At 32.7% G+C, this 23,921-nt stretch overlaps 3 protein-coding genes and 2 long non-coding RNA genes across 10 annotated transcripts in view; 1 reads left to right on the forward strand and 4 right to left on the reverse strand.

Annotated features, from left to right (window-relative positions):
- The window catches only part of LOC126916479 (TBC1 domain family member 1), a 37,588-nt gene extending 18,850 nt beyond the window's left edge, over window positions 1-18,738 (forward strand). For 3 of the 4 annotated variants that reach the window (XM_050722311.1, XM_050722312.1, XM_050722309.1), the window contains exons 2-15: window positions 11,020-11,142; window positions 11,476-11,658; window positions 11,812-12,117; window positions 12,194-12,398; window positions 12,836-12,952; window positions 13,048-13,264; window positions 13,362-13,679; window positions 13,760-14,046; window positions 14,149-14,310; window positions 14,394-14,710; window positions 14,809-15,061; window positions 15,149-15,267; window positions 15,348-15,572; window positions 15,657-18,738. In XM_050722311.1, the coding sequence (XP_050578268.1) occupies window positions 11,041-11,142; window positions 11,476-11,658; window positions 11,812-12,117; window positions 12,194-12,398; window positions 12,836-12,952; window positions 13,048-13,264; window positions 13,362-13,679; window positions 13,760-14,046; window positions 14,149-14,310; window positions 14,394-14,710; window positions 14,809-15,061; window positions 15,149-15,267; window positions 15,348-15,572; window positions 15,657-16,577 (3,732 nt within the window). In that variant the 5' untranslated portion in view covers window positions 11,020-11,040 and the 3' untranslated portion in view covers window positions 16,578-18,738. The remainder of the gene's footprint in view (window positions 1-11,019; window positions 11,143-11,475; window positions 11,659-11,811; window positions 12,118-12,193; window positions 12,399-12,835; window positions 12,953-13,047; window positions 13,265-13,361; window positions 13,680-13,759; window positions 14,047-14,148; window positions 14,311-14,393; window positions 14,711-14,808; window positions 15,062-15,148; window positions 15,268-15,347; window positions 15,573-15,656) is intronic. The other variant, XM_050722310.1, reaches the window with a different exon arrangement.
- On the reverse strand, window positions 371-2,450 carry LOC126916486 (uncharacterized). The gene is made up of 2 exons (XR_007710613.1): window positions 1,853-2,450; window positions 371-1,577 (listed from the first exon to the last, which is right to left on the reverse strand). It is a non-coding gene; the product is annotated as an uncharacterized LOC126916486 (long non-coding RNA).
- LOC126916490 (uncharacterized) lies at window positions 4,185-5,112 on the reverse strand. The gene is made up of 3 exons (XR_007710617.1): window positions 4,905-5,112; window positions 4,356-4,837; window positions 4,185-4,324 (listed from the first exon to the last, which is right to left on the reverse strand). It is a non-coding gene; the product is annotated as an uncharacterized LOC126916490 (long non-coding RNA).
- LOC126916485 (uncharacterized) lies at window positions 6,725-8,089 on the reverse strand. 2 transcript variants are annotated; one of them, XR_007710612.1, is made up of 3 exons: window positions 7,604-8,089; window positions 7,026-7,196; window positions 6,725-6,933 (listed from the first exon to the last, which is right to left on the reverse strand). XR_007710612.1 is itself a non-coding variant. In XM_050722330.1 (3 exons), the coding sequence occupies exons 1-3, from the start codon at window positions 7,809-7,811 to the stop codon at window positions 6,923-6,925; spliced, it is 348 nt and encodes a 115-aa protein (XP_050578287.1). In that variant the 5' UTR covers window positions 7,812-8,089; the 3' UTR covers window positions 6,725-6,922. The 2 variants fall into 2 exon arrangements, 1 of the variants encoding a protein (XP_050578287.1); XM_050722330.1 differs by having other exon boundaries at window positions 7,026-7,154.
- A 47-nt stretch (window positions 18,739-18,785) lies between the features above and the next one.
- On the reverse strand, window positions 18,786-23,279 carry LOC126916480 (U4/U6.U5 tri-snRNP-associated protein 1). 2 transcript variants are annotated; one of them, XM_050722313.1, is made up of 11 exons: window positions 22,967-23,279; window positions 22,151-22,599; window positions 21,939-22,067; window positions 21,459-21,878; window positions 21,241-21,382; window positions 20,780-21,054; window positions 20,605-20,692; window positions 20,336-20,534; window positions 19,305-19,491; window positions 19,067-19,221; window positions 18,786-18,989 (listed from the first exon to the last, which is right to left on the reverse strand). In XM_050722313.1, exons 1-11 carry the CDS (start codon window positions 23,127-23,129, stop codon window positions 18,962-18,964), a joined length of 2,235 nt encoding a protein of 744 aa, XP_050578270.1. In that variant the 5' UTR covers window positions 23,130-23,279; the 3' UTR covers window positions 18,786-18,961. The 2 variants fall into 2 exon arrangements, 1 of the variants encoding a protein (XP_050578270.1); XR_007710611.1 differs by lacking the exons at window positions 18,786-18,989; window positions 19,067-19,221 and adding an exon at window positions 20,069-20,193 and having other exon boundaries at window positions 19,303-19,491.
- Between the last annotated feature and the right edge of the window lie 642 nt (window positions 23,280-23,921).

Below are 23,921 nucleotides of genomic sequence, written 5' to 3' on the forward strand. Positions count from 1 at the left end.
AAACATTCAACATTTAAAAAGTTTATTGCACTTTTGAACAATATTAGGTTTTAATGCTTATTTATTAATGTGGGGATGATAATACCAATTATTATATTAATACAATATTTTATTAATACAAAGCCGTAAGATTCGGTTTCTTGTTCCGTTCCTTTTTTTTCCCAATATTTTACTTTCTTTGTGTAGATTGTAAGATCGTGGCCTGGTTTATCAACTTAATTAATATTTAAAAGATTTATTGGATGAGAATATGTATGTATTAGATATTATTGTTTATTTATTAACATGAGGATGATTATACAAATTATGTTAATATCCTATGAGTACAAGTAAATTGTATATTTATGAATATGACTGATTTATGAATGAGTAGGACTTAAATATCGATTTATTTTATCCTTGAAATACTGTAACCTCACTTTTGATATTTTGTATATCTTTGCATGCTGTACGTACTCTGTACCTGTACTTAATTTAAATTTCTAATACATGCGAAAATATGCTAACCAATTTATTAATAATGCAATATCACAGCAATAATATCGTACTATATGAAATAAAATGTGCAATACAAAATATACGACGCAGAACAAACTACAGTGCATAATAAATATCTTTATATACTTTTAAACACGCTGTAGATTAAATAAACTCTATATGAAAGTAAAAAAACAAACCTAAAATAGCATAAATTAATGCGATGTGTACTATTTGGTGGGTACGCTCGTACTAAGTCATTTCTTCTTTCTTCCTGGCATTGTATAGAGATATTTTGGGTCTAGGAAAAATATAGAAAGCGCAGGTCAAGATCTGACAAAATTTTCTAGGCGTTATATTTTAATATTCTTCTTCAATGATATATATATATATATATTTGTATGTATGTATTTATGTATGCATATCTATGTATCTGTGTATTCTAACAGATAATTATGGAAATGAAATATTCAATGTTTATTAATTCTCGTTTGTAATTTACTAAAAACAAATGCGCATTTAGTGCTAGGTAATGAAGAGTTCTAGGAAGTTTGTTGTTGCAGGAGATAATTTAATGATCTTGTATAGAGATATGTACTATGGGAATTATGAAGTTATTCTTTGTTTGTCTTATTGTGAATGGGGAATAAATTGAAATAATTTGCTATGTACTTATCATGTTGATGATTGTATTGTATCTTCGATTAAATTGAGGAAGAACTCTCGGTAATAATAATGTGTTCCATAATTATTATCTATTACTTGATGTATATAAATTCATTTTTAAATTACTAAATTCATATATCATCAAATTTTGGTATATAATGTCCCGATGTAAATATTACATCGATTCATTTTAAATTCCACAAGAGATTATCTCAAATGGCGTATGGACAAAGACAAAATGAGACATTACGTGTCTAATTTTCCTGTTTTCTCCGCAGTTTCTTTAGCCCATTTCTTCTCCTTGCTCTTCCTTCTTGCTTTCTAAAACGGTGTCTATCATTTCTCGTACGACATTTGGACCATCATTCGGCCTATTTCTCAACAAACGTGCCAATCCCATCTTCCCATGCACCACGTTTATCTTTTAATTAACCCTATAAAATCAATATAATTTTCATATCATTATCATTCAAATTTTATATATAACTAAACTAACAAAAATCTGTTAATTTAGTGTTAGTTAATTTTTCTCAGATCCTTAACAAACACAGTGGAACGTGTTTCATAGTCAGATTAGTAACAGAAAATCGTATCTGTTTTCAATATAAAAAATAATTTGAACGTCTCCCTAATAAATAAAATCATTGTATCGTATTTTACCAGATCTTACACAGATAGATCGAGATGTATGTCATAGTCAAATTACTACCTTGAAATTCCTGGCACGATTCTTCATTATCTGGACCATGATAGTAGCACACAAAGGTGGGGATAATTTATACCGGAAGAGAAAATGTGTTTTTTCCTATTCGGAAATTCAATCAAACATTATCACGACGTCAGTCACTATTGATATCTCGCCACGAATATATCTAGTTCTATAGTAGTAGCCTTAATCTCATGTCCGTTATTTATTCTTATCGGCTTATCAGGAGATTATTCATCTTTTGCGACTAATCGCGTGTGCGACAGAGGATGTTCGCTAGCCTGGAGGCTGTTTTCCTTTCTTCTCGTTTCCGTCTGTCGTCGTTGGTAAGGCTTTACGTTCGTGGAACCAGGCGTATCGTGGATCTAAATTTACAACAACGAACAAACGAGCAAGAATCCCAGCTCTCTGCCAACGTTCGGTTCGTCGAATGACCGTGTTCCAATTATTCCGTAAAAAATATCGGTTTTCTGAACGCAGATGCTTTTTACTTCTGTCGTATTATTTCTTACATATGACGCAGATTGGATGGTTCTTAAACGTTTAAGAATATCGCTGCATTCTCACGTCTGCTTTGTACGCGGTAGTGAAAGTTACGTAAAGTACTAAACGCGTCTGAATGGAGTTTGACGTAATTATTTCTTGATCGGAACCGCTCACTACCACTGTCGCCCCTAGCGGACGTTTTGTGAAATTATTCATTTTAAACCCCTTTTCTATTCTAGAACTTACGATAATGCTAATTTCTATTTTATTAATGTGATCTTTATGCGTTCCATTCTATTTGAATAGTTTAAGCTATTCATTTGCGTAAGAAATTAGTTTTTTTAATTCAGCATTTGCCGGGAAAAGAACGGGATATTAATGTGGAATGTAGTAAAGCTTTTTATTTTGAATCTATATGGTAACTACACTAGGCGGTTGATCTGCCACAATAATGTTTTCCACAGGTACTTACTAATAATCTAAGAAACCTCGTGGTTTGTAATTTATGGAAGGTTAGAAAATAGAAATAGGACAAGTTCTTGACAACAGTTAGGAATTCCATGGTTCATTTAAATTTAAATGACATCGGAGTGTTTGAAAATTAGCGCCAAAATTATTTGTCGATTAGAGACAGAATTAAATTTGCAATTAATTAACAGTACGTTGTGGAACACTTTCTTAATGGTCTTGCAGAGCAATTATTTCAACTTCTCTAGCAATATATTTTTCTTATTATTCAAACAAAATAATAGCTACTCGTTTTTGTCATTTAAATCGAAATAAAAATATTAAGATCAAACATAAAATACCTAACCGTAATGAAAATATAGAACGAAAGATAAGTTATGAAAAAATTAAGAAATATTACAGACCAGAAAAATAGGTAAACGATAAGTTTAAAAGATTTACTTCTATTTTCTTCTTCAATTCTTTGTAACGAATAATTCTTTTTAGTTTCGTGCCGTGAGAACTTTACTCTCAAATTTACAAACCAAGAAACAGATGACCGGTAGAAAATTCCCAGATTACATCGTTAACAAGAAAATAAATGTTATTTACTTTGACTGCTCACGCGAAGGTTGCTATGTACATATTAACATTTTATTTTATATTTATACAGATAAGTAATCTTTTCATTAAAAAAGAAGCAGTCGAAATTAGTTTTATAGTGTCGAATAAGAAATGCATTTTACGTAACCACATGAATTTTCCAACAGCCTTAATGTTTCTGCAGTCCGTATCTTGTCATTTCATCTTTCGCATTCCACGTTCCACGTTTTGCATTCCACACTCAACATTCTACAGCCTGCATTCTGCAAATTGTGCTCGCAAAAGTTACTAGAGGTATCTTCATGTCAGGTACAATGACAAACAGAGGTATTGACATACAACAGATTTTTCTGTAAAATTCTGTCTACATAAAAGATTCATTATCCTTTATTTAACTCTTCCAGGATCGAACGTTTGTAGGGCTTTAAAGAAAACTTCTATTTTAGAAAAGGAAGAATGTATTTCTGTTGTTAAAAGGAGCTTATAAATCTATGGTAAACGTCTGTATTTTCTAATCCAATAATTTAATTATTATGGATTTCCATTTATTTTGTAAATATAAAAACAATAAACTTGTAATAAAACTTAGTTAACATTAAAAACTATGACTAACGTTTTTAATGCAATTTACTTAACTCTCCATTTCTAATGGTTTTGTGGAATTTTCTGGAAAAATCTTCAATTACTCTGTCCATATAATTAAAAAATGGAACTCAGATAGAAAATTGCTTTAGCTACTCAATATTCAGTGCCATACTTGAGATATATATTTTTGTACATTATATGCATTCTGCGCATTTTTGTACCTTAGAATTTCTAATAAATGCTAAAAAATAGTCCACAGTGTTATAATTAATAATAGAAATACATTTTCCCGAATAATTTTTTTACAAAATACATGGACTAAAATTTATCACCAGTTTTACCAAAAACAAAAACCTAACCCCAACCTAAGCCCAAAAATAAAAACATCTATCGTTTACTTAATAAATAGATTATTAGAATGCAATTGCCTGAAAGGTCTAATTTTTACGTAGAATGTCACTTTCAAATCTAAATATTGCACCGATGAAACATGCTAGTTGAAAACATCCGGCCGGATTTCTCCACATAATTCCAGTAAGAACCAGAATTTAGTAAATGTGCGATAACCTAGAGGAGACGCTCGATCGACTTGTATCCGAGTTCCGTCACGAATTTTGCCGGTATCCAGGAGTCTCGTGCCAAAGTTATGGCATTTCGATCACGTACCAGTATCTCTGCTTTCACGATTCTTTGAATTCTCGATGACAACGGCAGGAGAAGGCGATAGTAGGACGAGAAGAAACCGAGTGTCTCAATGAATATCCACAACACAGTTTCAAACCAGTTTTTCCGTCTATGGATCCGGTGGTTGTCGCAAAAAAACGTGCTCATTAACGCGTAATCGTGTTAGAGTGATTACAGTACTTTCTGCAACAAAGTGTCGATAATAAGGCGTAACAGTTTGTTCACTGCTCGCTCGTAGGTATTATGTTACCTGCTCCGTCGACATGACTGCTTGTTTCGGGCTTAATGTTAATTTGGTCACGTAGACAGATACATTGCATTCCTTCTCTTCTCCCTTTATTGCTGTTTCACGGTGTATGCGTACGTGCACGAGGTACGCTATGCGTTCTTACGCTACTATCTTTTCATAGTTATCTTATAAGAGGTGACTTGCTAGGTGTCTTATTATAAAACATTTACATCGCACTGTTAGCTATAAATATCAGGATATCTACTCTTTGTGTATCTACTTTGGCAAATACCATATTTAGTATTTTACATTATAACGTAGATTGTATTTATATTATTGCAATTTTATATTTTGTTATATTATTATAATAAAATATTTAGAAAACAAAAATAATGGAAAGCAAGAGTTCTGCAAGAGTTCTGGTACTTATAGCCAGCACTGTATGCTTTTATCCAGAAGATGGAAGTGAAATATTCTTTCTTGTATGCAACATTTAAACTAAATTTATCTTATACTTGCACACCTTTATTGGAACTAGGAGTACCAGATTAAGAATAAATCACCAAATGAAAAACATTTGCATCTTATTTTATTTTATGATGCACATTCAGTATATTTGCTTACATAAGTTTGTTTTGATAAAGTTGATGTACATTTCAGAATAGCACATTTGCTATTGCACATAGGATATATGTAGGGGTTTTCTAACATGTTTACAGAGATTGCAGTATTTTTGGCCAATTAACAGAAAACGTTGTCTAGCAAGCAACTCGCTAATTTCTAAGTAATTAATTCAAAGAATGTGATATAATTGTTTTGGTAATAATGGAAAAAATGGTGAGTCAACAGATCTAGCAACTTGGAACAGTATGATCCTGGTATTTAAATAACACAAGTGAAAGCTTGGATATTCGTGTAACGTTTGGGAGAGACAAGCTGTCTGCATATAATTAGACCCATTGAGTGCCATACATTTTTAGATGGATTCCTCTGAAATATTTCTGCCCTCGACCGCTGCCATTTGCCATAGCAAATGTGATTTCCTTCGCATTATAAACCAGATCAATTACAAATAAGGAATAATGTAAACAGAAATAAAATGCTCCTTGTATTTTAATCATTAAACTTGCTTATAAATTATTTTATAGGCGTTCCGTCACGTTAGTTACAAGCTTGCTATAACGTCCATTAGCACACATTAATTAAAATCATATTGTATTAAATTGCAAAATCAATTGATAGATATTAAAGTGTACATATACTGGTTCAACGATACTTTTAAACGAAAGAAAATTTATGTGCATTTATTCATGGTGTTCGGCCTCAACAATTCTTATTTTAATCTGTAAAAGTGTCGGCAGACACGCGTGACGCATTCCACGACATTTCAATGGAAACTATGTCAACCAAGATCAAAGACCTTACATGTACGGTTATCGACACTATCCAGGTTTTCTTTTTTTTTTTTTTTTTTTTTTTTTTTTTAGCGTCAAATCAAATTAAGTCTGGCTCCAGCAATTAGGATTTAATTATGGTCGACACATGGCACGTATGAAAATGTAGCTCCCGTCTCTTTTCACACTGCTGCTCCATAAATGAACGCTAGGGTGAAAGTATCTGTATAGTTTCAATGTTTCAACGCGCAAAACACGATTCTAAACATTAAGAATCTCTTCATTATTTTCATGAGAGTAAATATTATTTCCTATATATTTAGTTTGGTATATAATACATATATATGCCTTATAGAGCACTATATTGTATACTGTGCAATGTATAATCTAGTTCATAATATAATTTATGGTATACAGTGCATACTTTCATACAATACGTGTTATATAACTTTTTAATTATATGTATGTCTTTAATTTCATCGAATCAACTTTCATAACAGAATTAATAGGTCTGTATTTATTATCATTCATAGGAAATCTCTAATCGTCATAAACATGGTTTCATTAAATTCCTATTCATCAATAATTAATGCCTGGTTGTTTGCATCGTAGAAGATTTACGTAATAACACGTCTACAGTAGTTGCTACTGAAACTCTGCAATTTAAAAAAAAAAAAGAGAATGAAACGAGGGAGATTATTCTTTGAATTCCATGCAGTCCTTAAAATACGCTTATGAAACACCTTACCTTCGTTCCATTCCAAAAAGTAATTGCTATGTATATCTGGAATGATGAATGATTGCACGCGCAAGGCACATTCGTGAGCGATCAGAAGTTCATCAAGTGAGAGTTGCTTTAACAATCTCCGACGTACATCTTCACAAATTGATTTAAACTCCTGATTAGTTCCACAAAATCCTTAATAATTCCTTGGTGTAAGAAACTTTAATCAAAGATTGCAATAAAATATTTGTATATATATCAAAGTTATAAATAGGCTGCGGATTTTTATGTAAATTCATATTTTTATGAAAGCAACGAAAAAAATGGGACTTGGGTATAAACTTGATTTACCTTCTAAATAATTAAAAAAAAAAAACTTTGCGTTGGAAGTTTCATGTATTTTCAGTATGTTACGTTTTTGCAAATTTAAAAATCCATAGTCGGATCATAAACTACTTTTAAAAAAATTGCAATCATGGAATTAAAAAATCTTTCAAATTCTTAAAAATGTCGAGGTGGTAACTCTGAAATAATTATCACATTGCAATAATTTCAAACATTTCTACTGGAAAGTTACGCGACATCATTCCCATTCCACTCACACTGAGAAAATATCCCTATAGATAGCAGAAATCCGATAGTTGAAAAAAGAATATCATCCATCGTTGACTTCACAACGAAGATTCCATTCACAGACACGAGATTCGCGCGTGCAGAGGGTCTCATTAATTCTTCTTGGCCGTGAAGCGCGTTGGAAAAACGGACGGAAACGATTTCTCCTCTGCGCCTTTTCTCACGATCGTCGATCATGGCGAGCGCCCTTGGTCCGGGAGCACAGCTTACGAAATACCCGTTACCATTTAACTACAACTCGATGAGACGGTTCATAGGGTCTTTCTCGTGGATATTCAATCTAATTTTCCACGTGCACTCAATCGAGCAGCGTCACGATGCAAAACCGTGCTTCTTTTGATGATCACGCGTGCTTTCATATTTCGAATTGACGATGATCAATTGGGAGTGGACGGAGCGAGTGTCAACAAAGAAGATAGAGAATCGCGACAGATGTGGCGTGCACGAGCGCTTAAAGACCTTGTGAAAATTTCGCGATTATTCTCAGTGGTGGTATTTATAGCTGGAACAGAGGAGATTCAATGAATGCGAATATTGAAAAGTTAAATGAAATTTATTGTCGTTATTCGTCGGAAAAAATAAGCAAGAAAATACTAGATATATTAGGAATAATAGAGAATTAATAGTCTTATCATTCTCTTCTTTTTTTAGAGATTTATTCAGGAGATGACAATTATATTGCAAGATGACGTTGTATGACTGATATGGTCACATGTGATGACGGGAAATAGGTTATTTATAGCCGATCCAAGTATCCTCTTATTAAGAATGATTAAGTCTAGAAGTACAGACGACAGGAAGTTAGTTTTCTCGCGATCTGTTAAACCGTTACTTTACAATTAAATATATATATATATATATCTGTCTGCTAATATATATTCGATGTACATACATTAACTAACTCGGTTATCTAGGCACATTTCTGCATTTGCTGTAATTCTTTTATGAACATTCATTTTCTATTACATCTAAAAATATAACACGATATGAGAAATTTAATCGATCTATTAGAAAGCTAGAGCACGTCTCCTCAACTATGCAATTGTTTTCTATGGTCATTCATCTTTTATTTCGTCTAAATAATTCAAGATAGGAAATTAGGAAAGTAAAGAAAATCCTAGAACTACATTATAATATGCATTCATGCTAAATTTACATTCTTCCAAGTCTTCATCCATAAATTTTAAAAAAAGATTTCTAGTTAAGGGGTGAGAATTCATTAAGATAGCTCAGTTTCAATGTCGCGTTGCTATTCATCCTCTTGTATAGATCGCAGTCAATGCGTATCAAGTGTCAGTCGTACATATTTTACAGTATGAGAAAGGGCCGGCCGGATAATAAAAAGAAAGCTTGTCTGGTAATTGGATAAAGGAAGCCCCGCCGCTTTGTGCCGATCTGTGTCAGCAACTACGCTAGCGAGATTCTCCTGTCGCAGCTGAGAAGACCTCTTATGGTCGTTGAGATAACCACCCGTCAAGATAATCTTCTTTTCATTGATACAAATTGTTCTCTGATCGATCGGGTCATTCGACGTATTTTCGGCTTGCTAATCGTTCTCGATATATCGCGTAATCGAGACCTAGCCACAGTTTGCATAATAAATTGTTTGCTCTTAACGTGGCTCATAACGTCAGCCACGTTTATACCGAAGATCGATGATTGCTTGCTTTTCTCCTTGTTTTTCCGAACTCTCAATGGTTATAGGATTCAACCTCTTTTGTTTCCAGCTTTTTTCCATATTTTTAATCTTTCTCTCTATTCCTTATATAAATGCACGTGTTGGTTAATAATATTGGATTGTAACATAAATAAATATATTGAGTTTATCCGAACTTACTTATGTTACAACCCAATACGTACACATACTTTTTAGTGTCATTGTACGTATCCATCATAGTTCGTAAATGGCAAAGAACTCGCGTGTCTCACGCGAGATTGCTCATGAAAATTGGTGTAACAGTGTAACCTAACGCTTGGGCAGCCTCCAAGGTAACGCTTGGATGAGCTCGTTGTATGAAGAATTTGTCGATGCACGAACAGTTCGTTATTTCTTAGTTTGAAATTCTACCTTAGTACACGCTGGTAGCAGCACTATGCAAGTTGCATTTGCAGGAGGAGAAACCGTTTATAAAATATGATAACGTATCGCACATGCATTTCAGAAGTTCAATCAGACAAGTTCTTCACGAGACAAAAGCAAGAAAGCTATTTGGAAGGTTACAAAGAGAGCTATTTAAGAAACATATAATGTTAGCGATATTATGGTGTCTAGGAAACAATGGTCTAATATTATTTTTGTAATTTTCCATTCCTAGCGCTTGAAAACACGCTTTGACGGTTTTAATATTCTTCTAACACGGAATTTAATTATTTTGAGATGCACATGGAGAGATGCTTTTGAGTTATAAGAAAGTTGTTTCATAAATCGGGGTGATGTAGATGTCGCACTAGTTCAATGGCGTTTTATTATTGTAAATGACTTACCGATTGATCTTAGATTCTAGATCATTAAATGGTAAACAAAATACCTATATTTAATTACTAGACTGCGAATGTTTATGCGCATTCAGACATGCAGTTTATAAACATAGCTATAGAAATGAAACCTAGACTGAGATTTGTTTCGTCTTTAAATATTATATATCCATCACTGATTTATACAATAGTAGTTATAAAATAGGAATAAAACCTAAGAAAACGTAATAAAGTAAGAATGAACGATAATAACGATAATATAAGAATGAACGATGAACAAACAATGAATCTGGAATTGTTTAAGAGGAAAGAAAAATATAAAAGAAAGAAGAGAAAACCATGCGGCCGGCGAGTGCTCTCGAAACAAATTTATTTTGGTCCACGGCCATCGGCCACGTTTGGACCACGTTTTCTTGCGAAATCGGTTTGTATATTAATGGTGCAGTTAGGATGCTACATCCTGGATTATTTCTGGGAAATTTCTGACAAATTTTTACCTCGAAAATATATCGCCGATATATAACGCATAGGTGATGCACGTACACCACACTCTAGTGTTATACAACAGTGTGAATTATGCAAATCGATACATTACTATGTAAATTGGCGAGCTTTGTAACTAAATTGAAAGGAATCTATTTAAAAACCGTTTTAATCGGTCTTCTTCATAATTTTTAATAAAATACATTCTTTCTTTCGTTCGTAATTACTTAATTATAACTTATAAATCTAAAATTAAAATAAAATGTTAAATTTATATAATTTGTAGTTTTCGTGAGAATTTCGAACTCGAGAATTAAAGACACGATTGTTGTCTGTGTCGCGTGACAAGAATTAATTTACAACTTAAATACCATGATGTCATGTCACGAGAGAGAGATTGCAATTCAATGCTTCGCTTTGTTTCCAGGTTCAACAATTCCTCAGAAATATGAAGGAAAGTCGGGATGTCCCTCAAAGATCGCAAAGTAGCGCGGCCAGCCTAACGTCCCTAGGTGCTGACATATCTCCAAGTTCTTCCCATTTCTTTGAGGTGATTCTTCGTGTTCCTTTTTTCTTCTTTTTCTTCTTTTTCTCCTTTAAACGCTTTTTATTACTCTATACATCTATGAAGTTAATAAGTATAAATGAATAAAAATAAAATACAAAATGAGATTATTTAAAAATAAAATTTGTAGACTATAAATATACTTATTAGCACCTCTGCTATTAATACTTGTAGCAGCTTCTAAATATATACACTTTAATTAGACCAATAATGATCTTTAAAAGCTAGAAGTCCTTGACCCCAGTTTTAATTTAGATACAATTTTTCTCACTAAATAATTTTCTTTTAAAATACAGATTAATAATCAATAACTTTTAGGTGCTCTATGTGGGGAAAATCAGAGTGTCGCATCCAAAGGTATCGGAGGGCTTCATAGACGATGCGTTAGTAAGATTTCGCGTTCACGGTCTTGAAAAATCGAGACCGTCGGTGACTAACTTTCTTTCCGAGAGTCAGCGCCAATCACTTTTAACGTCTTCCAATAACAGGAGAAATAGCACGGTAAATTATCTTTTCTTCCTAATTCTATACTAAATTATACATATATTCTAATTATAATATTTATTATAATATCATTATAATTCTATATGTATATTAATTATAATTCAAAATGTCAGTATATTAGTTAATATCAAGAAACAATGTTTACTTCAGGAATCTAGTGCTAGTGAGACCGGAAGTATAGAAAATGTCTCCGGAAATGGGGTCATATCGCCGGTTAACCCGCTGGGTGTACCGTCAGCACTCACCGGTTCGGTGGAAACGTTTCCAAAGACGCAGAACCCCAATCTCGCCGAGAAAGACGAGCGCGAGGAAAATCGAGATGTTACAAACAATAATTCAATGCAAGTACCGGAAGTTATGCGAAACCGGGCTTCCTCTACCGGTAGCGTGTTGAACGCCAGGAGGGATTCTATAGCGAGAGGGAGTGACGAACATAATCGCACGATGCTCTTCCAGGTTTGAAATGATTCGATATATATATTATTATATAGAATCTGTATTGAAACTGATCTGATCTGACATTGAATTTCAGGTAGGCCGATATGATTTGAGATTAATCAGCCCGGATAGGAAGCTGGTATTGCTTCACAAGCAACTCAGAGACGTGGCGAGTTGCGTGCAAGGCATCAAGAACCCCGAGCACTTCGGTTTTATTTGCAAAGAGAATAACGTGGATTTTTTTGTTGGCTACGTATTCAAGTGCCAATCGGAATCCGTTGCAGATGATCTTGTCGCTGGTAAAACGAGCTTCTTATTCTTTATTGATGGCATCTGCTATGATGAAATAAATCCGGCATTGCAAGGAGAAAGTTCCTATATATATATATATATATATATATATATATATATATATATATATCCCTTATATATATAAGGGATGTAAAAGAAGTGAGTTATATATATATATATATATAACTCACTTCTTTTTTATTAATTAATATAAGAAATTAAACTTTATATTGGCTAACATTGGTAATAAATACATTAATCATTATTCAATGTCGATTTCAGATAAGGCAGATTCCATCACTAATAGAACACCCTGTATAAACAACTAATAATGTAGAAGTTCCATTATTTCTAATCAAGTACATCTAATTTAACAATATAAAAATACATTGAAATATCAATTTACTAAAATCAAATAATTTAAAATCATATACGTATTTTCTAGCTATTTCACAGGCGTTTGTTGGAACGTGCGAAGTTTCAAGAAAAGACCGATATTCCGTGTTTTCATGCGAACACTGCCCCATGTATTGGTATAACAAGTTGTGCCAGGAAATCGAAGGTAATTTACGAGTATACTTAAGTCTTGTCTCCCTTTAATTTCCAACAAAATTATGGGACGAGTAAGAAGTTAGCATGTTCTCCTGCGGGTTTTAGGACAGAATGACAGGAGGACCCAGAATATAATTTTTTCGCGGATGGAAATGCTGCCGGAGGACGAGCAGGAAATCGTCGTTAGTAAATACAAAAATGCTGAGGCCGCCGGCGGTACAGGGACATCTTTACGCGAGCAAAATCAATTTTTAATAAGACTGTTGCGTGCTCATTGCGAGACGAAACAGGCTAGGCACGTTCATGACACAGCCGAGAATAGGTAAGATTTCTTTTAAGAAAAAGTTTCTTGAAATGTTTATTAAAAATACAACTTTTATTTATGTTAACAATTCAATCTAATCTATAATATATTTCAGGAGTGAATTTCTTAATCAATACCTAGGCGTAGGTGTTGGAAGCACAATATTCATGAAAGCGAAACGCTCGCTTACAAATAGTTTTGATAACCTTATAAAGAGAAAGGGTTCGCGGGATGACCTTGGACTTGGACATTTAAAAGATATGAGCCACCTCAACACTGTGATACAAAAAAGCGGTAGCCAAAGCCCCGATATGTCGCGACAGCCGTCCATGGCAGATATTTCGCCGGATTCTAGTAGACCCAAATCTTTAAGGGTTTCACCTGAACAACAATTGACTGTAAATACTGGACCAAAGAGTTCTATGATGGATATGTACGTATAATTTTTGACAGTATGTAGTTTATAATTATAACTTGAATTTGTTTTATTATTTTTATGATATTCTTTAATAGATTCCTGAAGGTAGGAAATTCACCAAAAATGTCTCCAACTGAGACAGATGGAAACAATTCGGTACAGTCAAATGGCTCATGGAGACAAGCTATATTGAATCGAGTTGTAACTCCCAATAAAGATCACGAAAAAGAAAGCGATAAAACAGGAAATATTGGCATCATCAAATCGCCGCAGGCGACGCCGACGCGCAGAACGAAACAAGAATTAAGGGATCTGTGGAAGAAAGCTATCAATCAGCAGGTGATACTTATACGAATGGAGAAGGAGAACGCAAGGCTTAGAGGTAATATAATGCAATATTTAATAATATATTATCTAATATCTTTTTCTGAATAATAGAGAAATACTTCTTTCAACGTGTACGTAAAAATGTACTTAATTTCAGTTCGTCAAGAAGAGGCGACTGTTAAGAGAATAAAATTGGAGTATGATGAACTTAGCACTTGTGGTCGCGAGTTAATGGAGGTATGGGACCTTTTAGTAAGCAAAGAGTCGAGGATCTCTACAAAATGTGATAATCAAATGCTTTTACATGCTATTAAACAAGGTAAGTGATTATAAAAATTTAAATATCAAGGTATTTTTAGATATAATGACTTAACGATTTAATAATTATTCATATTGGTACAGGTGTACCAAAAGGCAAAAGAGGAGAAGTATGGCAATTTTTGGCCGAACAATTTTGCTTGAAGCAACCTCCAATAGACACGCGCGATTTCCCTAATTACAATACACCATACGATTTGCTTTTGAAACAGCTTACGTCCCAGCAACATGCAATTTTAATAGATTTAGGACGAACATTTCCAAACCATCCATATTTCAGTTCACCTCTAGGACCTGGACAATTAGCTTTGTTCAATTTACTGAAAGCTTACTCGCTTCTGGACCATGAAGTTGGTTATTGTCAAGGTCTCAGTTTTGTAGCTGGCATTCTTCTTTTACACGTGAGTTTAAATATTTTTAGTTTTTGTTATTTTATTAATTAGTATTTAATTTTTATTAATAAGCATCTTGTTCTTAAAATATGGTTTATTTTTAATAGATGTCAGAAGATATAGCGTTTTTCCTCCTGCGGCACTTAATGTTTCGAAGAGGCCTGAGGAAATTGTATCTTCCTGATATGGCAGCTTTACAATTGTACCTGTATCAATTATCCAGGTTGTTGCACGATAGATTGCCTGCGATTTATAATCATTTTGACAAACATGAGGTTTCCCCCACATTATACGCTGCACCATGGTTGCTAACTTTATTTGCCAGTCAATTTCCACTTGGTTTTGTTACTAGAGTTTTTGGTAAGTACAACAAGATGAATACAAATTTAAACACACGTATTTATTTTTACAATTTCAGGTACTTATTTTTTATATTTATTTTTATAGATTTACTTTTCTTGGAAAGTACTGAGGTACTTTTCAGGGTAGCTATGGCATTGTTAGAAGAGCACCAAGATCAATTATTAATGTGTGACAGTTTTGAAGAAATTATGGAATATCTCAAAGTATGAGAAATTCTTTTTTTTAAATGAAGCTCTCGGATATAACTATAATACCTATGTTCCTTAATTTTTCTTAATTATAGACGCGCGTACCAGCTGTAGATAAAGAAATTCTGGACCGAGTTATGAAACGCGTGTTTTATCCGGATCAAGAGATTACGAAGCAATTGAACGAATATAGAGTGGAATACCAGGTGTTACAGGAAGAAATGATATCAATGAAACCGCAAATGGAAAATCTGGAGAAGTTAAAAGTACTTAACAAGCAACTTACGCAAGAAGTCGGTCAGCTTAGTGGACAACTTGAAGTAAGATCTTTAAATATTAATCTTAATTAAAAACCATAAGGTTTTACTGCTTTCAAAATTAAATAAATATAATTATAATCACAGATTACTATGAACGACTTGCACCGTTTGGAGACAGCAAGATCTATGCAGCAATCGACTCTGCACAAACTTGAATCTCAGAATCGCAGTCTAGAAGTGACTGTCGCCACATTGGGCGCATTTATACAACAACTATCTGAAACTCGCCCAGACATCGAATTTCCTGGTGAAATTCGACGAATAATCGCTCAGTTAAGCATCGCTGAGAAACGAAGAAGCACAGCCAATAGATTGTACTCCCTAAAAGTGCTGGAGGATAATAATAAAATGGGAATGACCAAGAGTAACTCCGCAGGAAGAGAATCTCAAAATTTGTTAAAAAATAATAGTGTAATGGGTACTCCGTATCCTTTAAAATCCACGTTGAGCCAACCAAATTTGGCTACAAAACTGGAGAGAGTCTCGTCGTTCTTCTCAAACTCGCATAATCATATTCAGAAGCAACGAGCACAATTGGCCGCTCTTAGGAATGAGTATGCGAATGAGCAAGGTGTTAGAAATGATGAAAACGATCCAAAAACCGTCAATATAGATATTCGGATCACTGATACGGTAAATTCAACCGAAGAGCAGAACATGATGCAGGACGATAATCACTTGAAGATCCAACAAGTCAATTTGGAGAAATCGAGTTCGCTGCCATTAAATTCAAAAATGAAGTTGAAATCGTCGAAATCAGCTTATGAGTTAGGGTCTGTTCAAAAAGTACCAATTACGAAGTTGGAAGTTACAAACGATGATAACGTGACGAATTTAACTGGAACGATGCATCCTCTGGATACCTGCAGTGATGTGAATTTTAGATATGGAGGAACGACGAAATTGAAGTCGATAAAATCAACAAGGTTATCGAGCCCAAGCGGCCAAGATGAAGGTATGAGCAAAAACGCTCAGAACCAGAACATAGAGACGTTGAACAGATAACAATTGCTGATGATGTTGCGCTCAAGGAAGATGCCTTGGAAGGTAACTAACTTGAGAAAGGTCTACCCAAAAAGCTAACGGAACAGTATCATAATTCATGTTTTACTTCCACATTTCGTGCACGTGCCCTCTCTTGTATACAATTTTTTGATACAACAATAATCAATTTTTATTTTTTAACAAAAGCTCCGTCTACAAGAGGTGGACTGCCGATCAAAATATGCTGAGACTCGCACTTCCCTTTTACTTATACCAATGATTTTAATACCATGCGATAAAAAGCGGAAAAGAAGCAAAACTATATATAACAAAGAAGTCAATTTATAATATTTAAAAACTTGACGCGACTTTTGTGTGCGCGTATGTCTGTGTGTGAATGTATCAGTATCAGATATAGTTGAATATGTTCATACGTATATATGTATATACATAAACAAAAAACTTAGAGAAAAATTAGGAAGAAATAAGTACAGCAAGTTAATAATTATCAGAAATATTTGAATGTAGGAAAGAATAAAAAGAAATATTTACATAAATATAATAAATATACTGCTGACAAGAAATTTGTTTAAAACGACAGTAACATAGAAAATAGTTTCTATTGAATTTTGCGAAGCAACAGAATTGTAGATAATTATAATTTATTGGTTAATATTATTTGGAAAAATACATGTTACTGGCGTAAATTAAATTTCTTAGAATCAAGCAAATAGAAGTCATATCTGTATCAAAATGTACATTAGATTATTACAAAATTGATAGGAATTCATTTAAGAAATAAATATTGAATTAAAGGAATAAACGTTGTTTGTTCGATTAATGATATATTTTTTGTTGTTAGTACATAGTTGCCCAAAATTTTTATTTATCAAAATAACAAATTTCAGCGAGCAGTAGCCCTAATAGTAAGTCAACTTAAATTTTTGACGGGGTTTCAAAGTTACTCAAAAATTCCTAGCTAACAATATAAAATATACCGCTGCCTTAATTTAAAAAAGCATTTTCAAATAATAGCTAAACGATATATTTAAAAGATTACTGTTTTTAGTTACGAAGAATTCCTATTACTTTTGTATAAATTATCGAGAGAAGTGCCAAACTTTCTAGAAAAGAAAACAAATTTTTTTAAATTGTATATAACTAGTAGAGAGGAAGTTTTCTAAAACATATATTGAGATGTAACTGTATCGTGTATATTCGAGACATATTTATAAGATGTAATTTATATAATTATTGTGCACTGTGTAAGATTCGAGAAATCATCAAGTATTATTACTATTTTTGCACAAAGAAAAGCCTTGTAATATCAGGGATACTATATACTATGTACTATAATCAATGCCGTTCAACCTTCTCATAAAGAGAAATCATTTTTTAAATACGAAATAATGACGTTGATAATTTGTAAAAATACTCAAATTGATATCAGTAGCAAATCATGCTGTCATCATAATTGATCAAGACTTCTTTTATTTAGCAAGCCGATAAATATTTTTAATCTCATAATAATATATTGTACTAAATAAAAAGAAAAAAAGATAAAAACAGACAATGTTCAGTACGTTTGTACAGTAATTATTAGAAAGGATAAAATATTTTGTAGTACCGGAATTTCTACCTTCCGAGTAGCAATTTGTACAAGTAGATAACTAGGAACTTTAATCGTAAATTGTGATGAATAATTAAGAAGTAATGTTAAAATATTTATAGCTTTTATGCACATGTTATTGTTAGCATATAGAAATCGTATTATTCTAATGTCGATATAAATAAGATATAATTGTGAACATCGTTTGTTCCCTACACTTAATTTTATTGTGATAGCAGTCAATTTATTTGATTAAAAACTAAGATGAAATATTTTAAGTATATAGAGTATCATTATCGAAAAAACTGTGACAAAATATGAGTTTATACTGTTTTATATATACCGAGAGAATGTAAGTAATTTTCTCTGGTAACTGCATCGATATGTACATATATTGAAGATTTCATATATCAATTGAGCATATCTGACTTATAATGTAAGTAAAGCCTTACAAACTTGTCTGTAAAATATAAACACAATATTTCAATCATATCATACGCGAAAATGAAAATTGTAATGTTCCCGTATAACAAAACCTTAAAAATAAAATAAATAATTATATTATTTAAAAAACTAATGATCTTTTCAATTAAAAAAGAAAAGGGTCCAAAGAAGATTAGTTGTCTTTGTAAACTCACAAATGTTATTTTATTATCGTGTAAGTAGATTAACAAATTAAAGGAAAAATGTGCAAGTATTCATTTTCCAACGTACTATTCTGCTGAAAAAATGTACCGACAAGGGATTTTTCTCTGTCACTATATTATATACAGTTCTTACAGAAATTAGCTTTAACTTAATGCTTTGACTTTGATATGCTAGTCCTGAAAAAAAAATATTCATAAGTATACGAAATTAACTTTTAATTAATATCTACTAGAGTAATATATAATTGCTTTACGTTTGCATTTGTTTGCTTCCACTGAGTACTATATATGGCGATTGAGTTTCTTTTTGTTTTGCTTGTAATAAATTAAGCGTTCCTAGAGGGGTATCCGTAGATGACATTCGTTTCATTAAAACTTCTTGTTCTGCTTTCTTCATTCGTTTCTCAACCTATAAATTATGAAGTTATGTTTAGTATCCGCTTTGCAGTTTAAAAAGGAAAGAGTTTTAGGTAGAATAATAAATAAGTTGACCTTATTTTTTCCTGGACCTTTCCCATGAAATTTATGTGAAAGATATCGAAAAGCTTCCTTTGCACTTAAAACATGACCATCGTCATCGATGTATTCCAGCTTCACATTTGGTTTGAAACCATCCTTCTCTTTGAATTCTGATGTTGGACCATTGAAACGATCCCTTCTACCAAATTTATCATCATCTCTAAAAAAACAAAGATAAATACAAATAACAATGAACTTCGTTCAAGTGTAAAAATTGATAGTAGCTCATGGAATTCGGTGTTTCGAAATTTACGTTACCGCGAACAAAAAAATTATTAAATTTCAAAGATACATTACATTATGCGATTAAATTAACACGAATCTAAACAAGTCGATATTAACTATCGTAATCAATAATATGTTCTTATCAAAGATATACTTAAGTTTAACTAATTATATGTATGTGTATGTATTAAATTATTTGTTATTATTTCCTCAAAGAAGATTAACTTTTATAACATATTTGATAAAACGTATAACCATAAATATTAAAAGGATTTCAGTTCAAACCAAGATTGTATAAAGTCCGTAAAAGTCCTAAAGGTTATTTTATTACCCATATTTGAACATGCATGTATAGAATGCAATAATACAAAATTATACTGTGATGTGTATATAGCAGATGAACTTTTTTTCTTGCTAATTATATTAATGCAATTTCAATCCATACTTGGACTTGTCTAGAACGCTCGTACAGATCTCGCTTGGTACAGTAGAATCGCATAATATAAACATACCTCTATCAATCCTACTCTCTTCTTAGGCCTTTCATCATCTCCAACAAAGTAGTTAATCTCGTTGCGGTAGCAGATCATCCATTTTCCGAGCACCGAAATCTGAGCTCTCTATTTACGACTGTTAACTAACAGTTTGAAATTCACTAGAGACTCGTCTAACAAGGTTCGTTGGTATGCATTCAATAGAAGAATATTTCTCACATTTGTTTCTCTTTCCAAATATGTAAGAAAGCTTCTTGTATTGAATGATAGTTGTTCCATACATACCCGTAAGTCTTGTCCTCTATCGAGTAATTCTGAGCTTGTAGATGTGCGAAACGAGACGCAGATGGTCTACTACTATCTTCTTTTTGCAAATAACCTTTGCTCATAGCAAGTTTTAACGCTCCACCTACGCCATGTCCGAGCGAAGGTTCTGCATCTAAAATCGCGGCTTCCATTGCTACTGGTTCTGATGTACTTTCATCTGTTCATAAAATATAAAAGATTATACACAATGTAAAAGATCAAACAATCTGCTTGGATGTTAGAGATACCTAGGTGCACGGTATTCCATGCGCCACGGCCATCATCTTCATCCTCGTTAACAGGAGGTTCCTCTTTGACTCCGTCCATTTCAAAGTCCTGCATTTTGTATTAAAAAAAGGAAATAGGAAAAGGAGATTAGATAATACTATTTCAAGAGAAATATAGTAATAAAACATTCAATACCATCAACTCCTGTCCATTTTCTTCTCTATTTCCAGCAAGACCATAAGTAGGAATGTCTCCTAGTGTTCTACAAAATTCTGCAGTGGCGTTAAGAACAATATTTCCAGATTGACTCTCTTCAGAACCCATAGACTCTTGTTTTATAGTTTCAACAACCTTTTCGATATTTGATAATTGGGATTCTTTTAGTTTTTGAGCCTTCTTCAATGCTAATTGTAATTCCAGCTCTTTGTCATCTTCTTCCAATTTTATTCCACTGAGATCTTCAGTGGGAGCTTGAGGATAAAGAAAAATTGGCTTATGTATTTTTAAACAGTACAATAGTAATATAACAGTATAAATAATGAATATAATTAATAGTAATAAATAACGGTACATAATACGCATAATAATAATTAATAGTACAACAGAGGTTCAAATGCTAAAAAGTAATTATAATCTTTAAAAAATATACTAAATACCTCCCAAATCATCTACGTCCAAAACATCGTTTTCTTTTACGTCCTCGGTTTTTTTGGCTCTCCTACTTCCAAGATCTCGAAGATAATCATTGTCTTCAGGAATTAAATCTTCTGCTTTTAATTTCTTTCTAATCTTTCGAATCTAAAATAATATGACAAAATATTGAGCTTATGCATTATGTAAGAAATAGAATAAAGTTTTGATTTCATAGAATTACCTTTTTCTTTGGCTTCTTAAATTTCGCAAGTTCTTCTTCATTATAATATTCACTAGCTAGTTTTGGCTCTGCTAATTGTAACGATTCTAATTTTTTATTGGCTAAACGTTGTTTAACGTAGTCGAGTTTGTTCTGCTTCACGTCTTTGATGTTATTAATTCCCAATGTGAAAGTGTCTTTTTTCGTTCCTCCAATCTCTTCGTCATATTTTTCCAGAATTGTTTTCTTTGGGAAACCGAATTCATCGAAGTTATCGTCATCGTATGCATCGTAACCAGGTTTCTTCGTTTTATTGAAAATATTACGTTGATAACGTTCCTCGTCAGTTATATTTACGTTAACAAGCACATCTTCGCCTTCTTCTAGCACTTGTTGATCTTTTAGCGTTAAGACAAGTGTTTTGCCTTCTTCAAATTTCTCCTGTTGAATATCATTCAATTGCTATAATTTTTAAAAATATACATAAATGTAGGTACTTACAATATTGTGCTCCACTTTGAGGCCCTTTAAATTTTTTTCAGTATAAGCCGTATTACGTGCAGCATGAATTTCTTCTTTAACCAAATTTCCAATTCCAAATTCTTCATCTAACTGATCTAACATTTTTGCCTAACATGAAAATAGAAAAGATCAAAACATTAATTATAAATATGCTAACTAAGTAATATACATTTGGAACACTTTGAAAATACCCTTTCTTCTGCTTTTTTCTTCTCTTCCTCTAAACGTCTGGTCTTATCAATCCAATTTCTGGTATCATCATCAGACTCGCATTCACCTAAACTTTTTACTTTAGCTAAATTAGCCTCAATTAGTCTCTTCTGTTTCTGAGTGCCAATCTTTTCCTTTAATTTTTGGGTCTTTAACTTTTCGTTAACATCAGGAGCAGGCTTGTGATAAAATTCTCCCAAGTCATCCTTAATCTTATTAGGATCATCTTTTGGTCCACTATCAACTTCTAATGGTTTTAAACCTAACTTTGCTCTTAACTTGTTAGTTTCTTCAATCGATAGAGAGGTTTGTGTTCCACCGCCTTTGCTTGGCGAAGGGCTGTGCTGCTTAGAAATTTCAGGAGGTGGAGGCGTTGACGGATGTGAAGACTTAGAAATTTTTGGGGGTGGAGGTGCATTAACTATTTCAACTGAAATAAAATAAACGCAGTATTAACTGATATTAACTATCGTATGCTCATCATAGTAAATGCTTATGTACCTATGCAAAGTATATATTATTATTTGCTTTGATTCCCTCCAAATTACTTAATCTTGTACTTGAAATTGATAAATATGTTTCTGCGCAGACGAAACACGATATTATTTTCGAAACGATGACAAGGAGAAATAACAGAGATAAATGAAAAGTATTTTAGCTTATCTAACCGCTCGTAAATAATTACATTTTTGAAGCGGTGCGCGCATAGTTAATTTTTTTACTAAAACACACGACATTGAGAAAAGCCACTGTGCAACGTATTCGTATAATTTAAAAATAATGAATCAGATAATAACCATCACTATCATAATCCTTGCGTTCTTTTCTTCTATGCTTTTTGTGATGCCTGTGCTTTTCCGATTTCTCGCGCTCAGGCGTGTAGCTTCGTGAACGGCTACGGTGACGCTTCTTCTTAGCGTCCCGACTCTTCTCGGTCTTATGTCGTTTATTCGAGCCCATTTTCAATCTTTTTAATTACACGTACACCGTGCGATACACCGTTTTTCTTAAATTTTTCTAAAATTTACAATTTATTCGGCTCTAATTTATCAATTCCTACTACCATCCACCATTTTTTCAATGCGCACTTCAAATGACAATACTATGCGAAGTGTGATATAAATATTACCAACCATGTTTAGGAAAACCTAAAATATTTTCAGAAACAATTGTGTATCCAGCTTAAAAGTCTGTTTCAATATTGGCGTTTTAAATTTTATGAAATATTTATTCTTTAGCTTATATTATTATACATAAGATTTAAATATCGGTTGAAATTTGTTTTTCAAGCTATAAAGAGTTTCAATTTTTGTTGAAGACATCCGCACGTGCGCACTCCGCCATACATCAGCTTACGCATTTGAACAGGGAACGTTTAGTAATGTAATTTAAGACAGTCTCGAAAATAACCGTTAATATCTATTATTAACACTACTGTTAATATTATGAATAACGGTTCTAATTAATATAAAGATATTCTAAATACCTAGTTGTTATGAAAAATTAATATTTCTATCTATATCGGTTTCTTTTATGATCTCTGTATCAATCTTTATATCGGTCTGTATATAGGACTGTCTTCTTAATTTCTATATTGGCAAAAAAAATATGCAAATATATATTCTCGCTTAAAAAAGCATTCATAATGGTGAAATCTAGAAAAGTATGATTGTGAGAAAAATTTGTATATAAACTTGAGAAGAAACGGTCCTAAGACCGATATGAGGATTGATATAATATATTATTTATTAT

Source organism: Bombus affinis, chromosome 5 (genome assembly GCF_024516045.1).
Source record: "Bombus affinis isolate iyBomAffi1 chromosome 5, iyBomAffi1.2, whole genome shotgun sequence".
NCBI lineage: Eukaryota > Metazoa > Arthropoda > Insecta > Hymenoptera > Apidae > Bombus > Bombus affinis.

Excerpts from the sequence above, each read along its gene's own strand:
- LOC126916485 (XM_050722330.1), bottom strand. The coding sequence starts at position 7,811 with ATGATCGACGATCGTGAGAAAAGGCGCAGAGGAGAAATCGTTTCCGTC. Across the intron at positions 7,155-7,603 it reads TATAGGGATATTTTCTCAGT|ATGTACGTCGGAGATTGTTA; the intron begins GTGAGTGGAATG and ends CAATTTGTGAAG.
- LOC126916480 (XM_050722313.1), bottom strand. The coding sequence starts at position 23,129 with ATGGGCTCGAATAAACGACATAAGACCGAGAAGAGTCGGGACGCTAAG. Across the intron at positions 20,535-20,604 it reads ATGGAATACCGTGCACCTAG|ATGAAAGTACATCAGAACCA; the intron begins GTATCTCTAACA and ends TTTTATGAACAG. Across the intron at positions 18,990-19,066 it reads GGAAGCAAACAAATGCAAAC|GACTAGCATATCAAAGTCAA; the intron begins GTAAAGCAATTA and ends TTTTTTTTTCAG.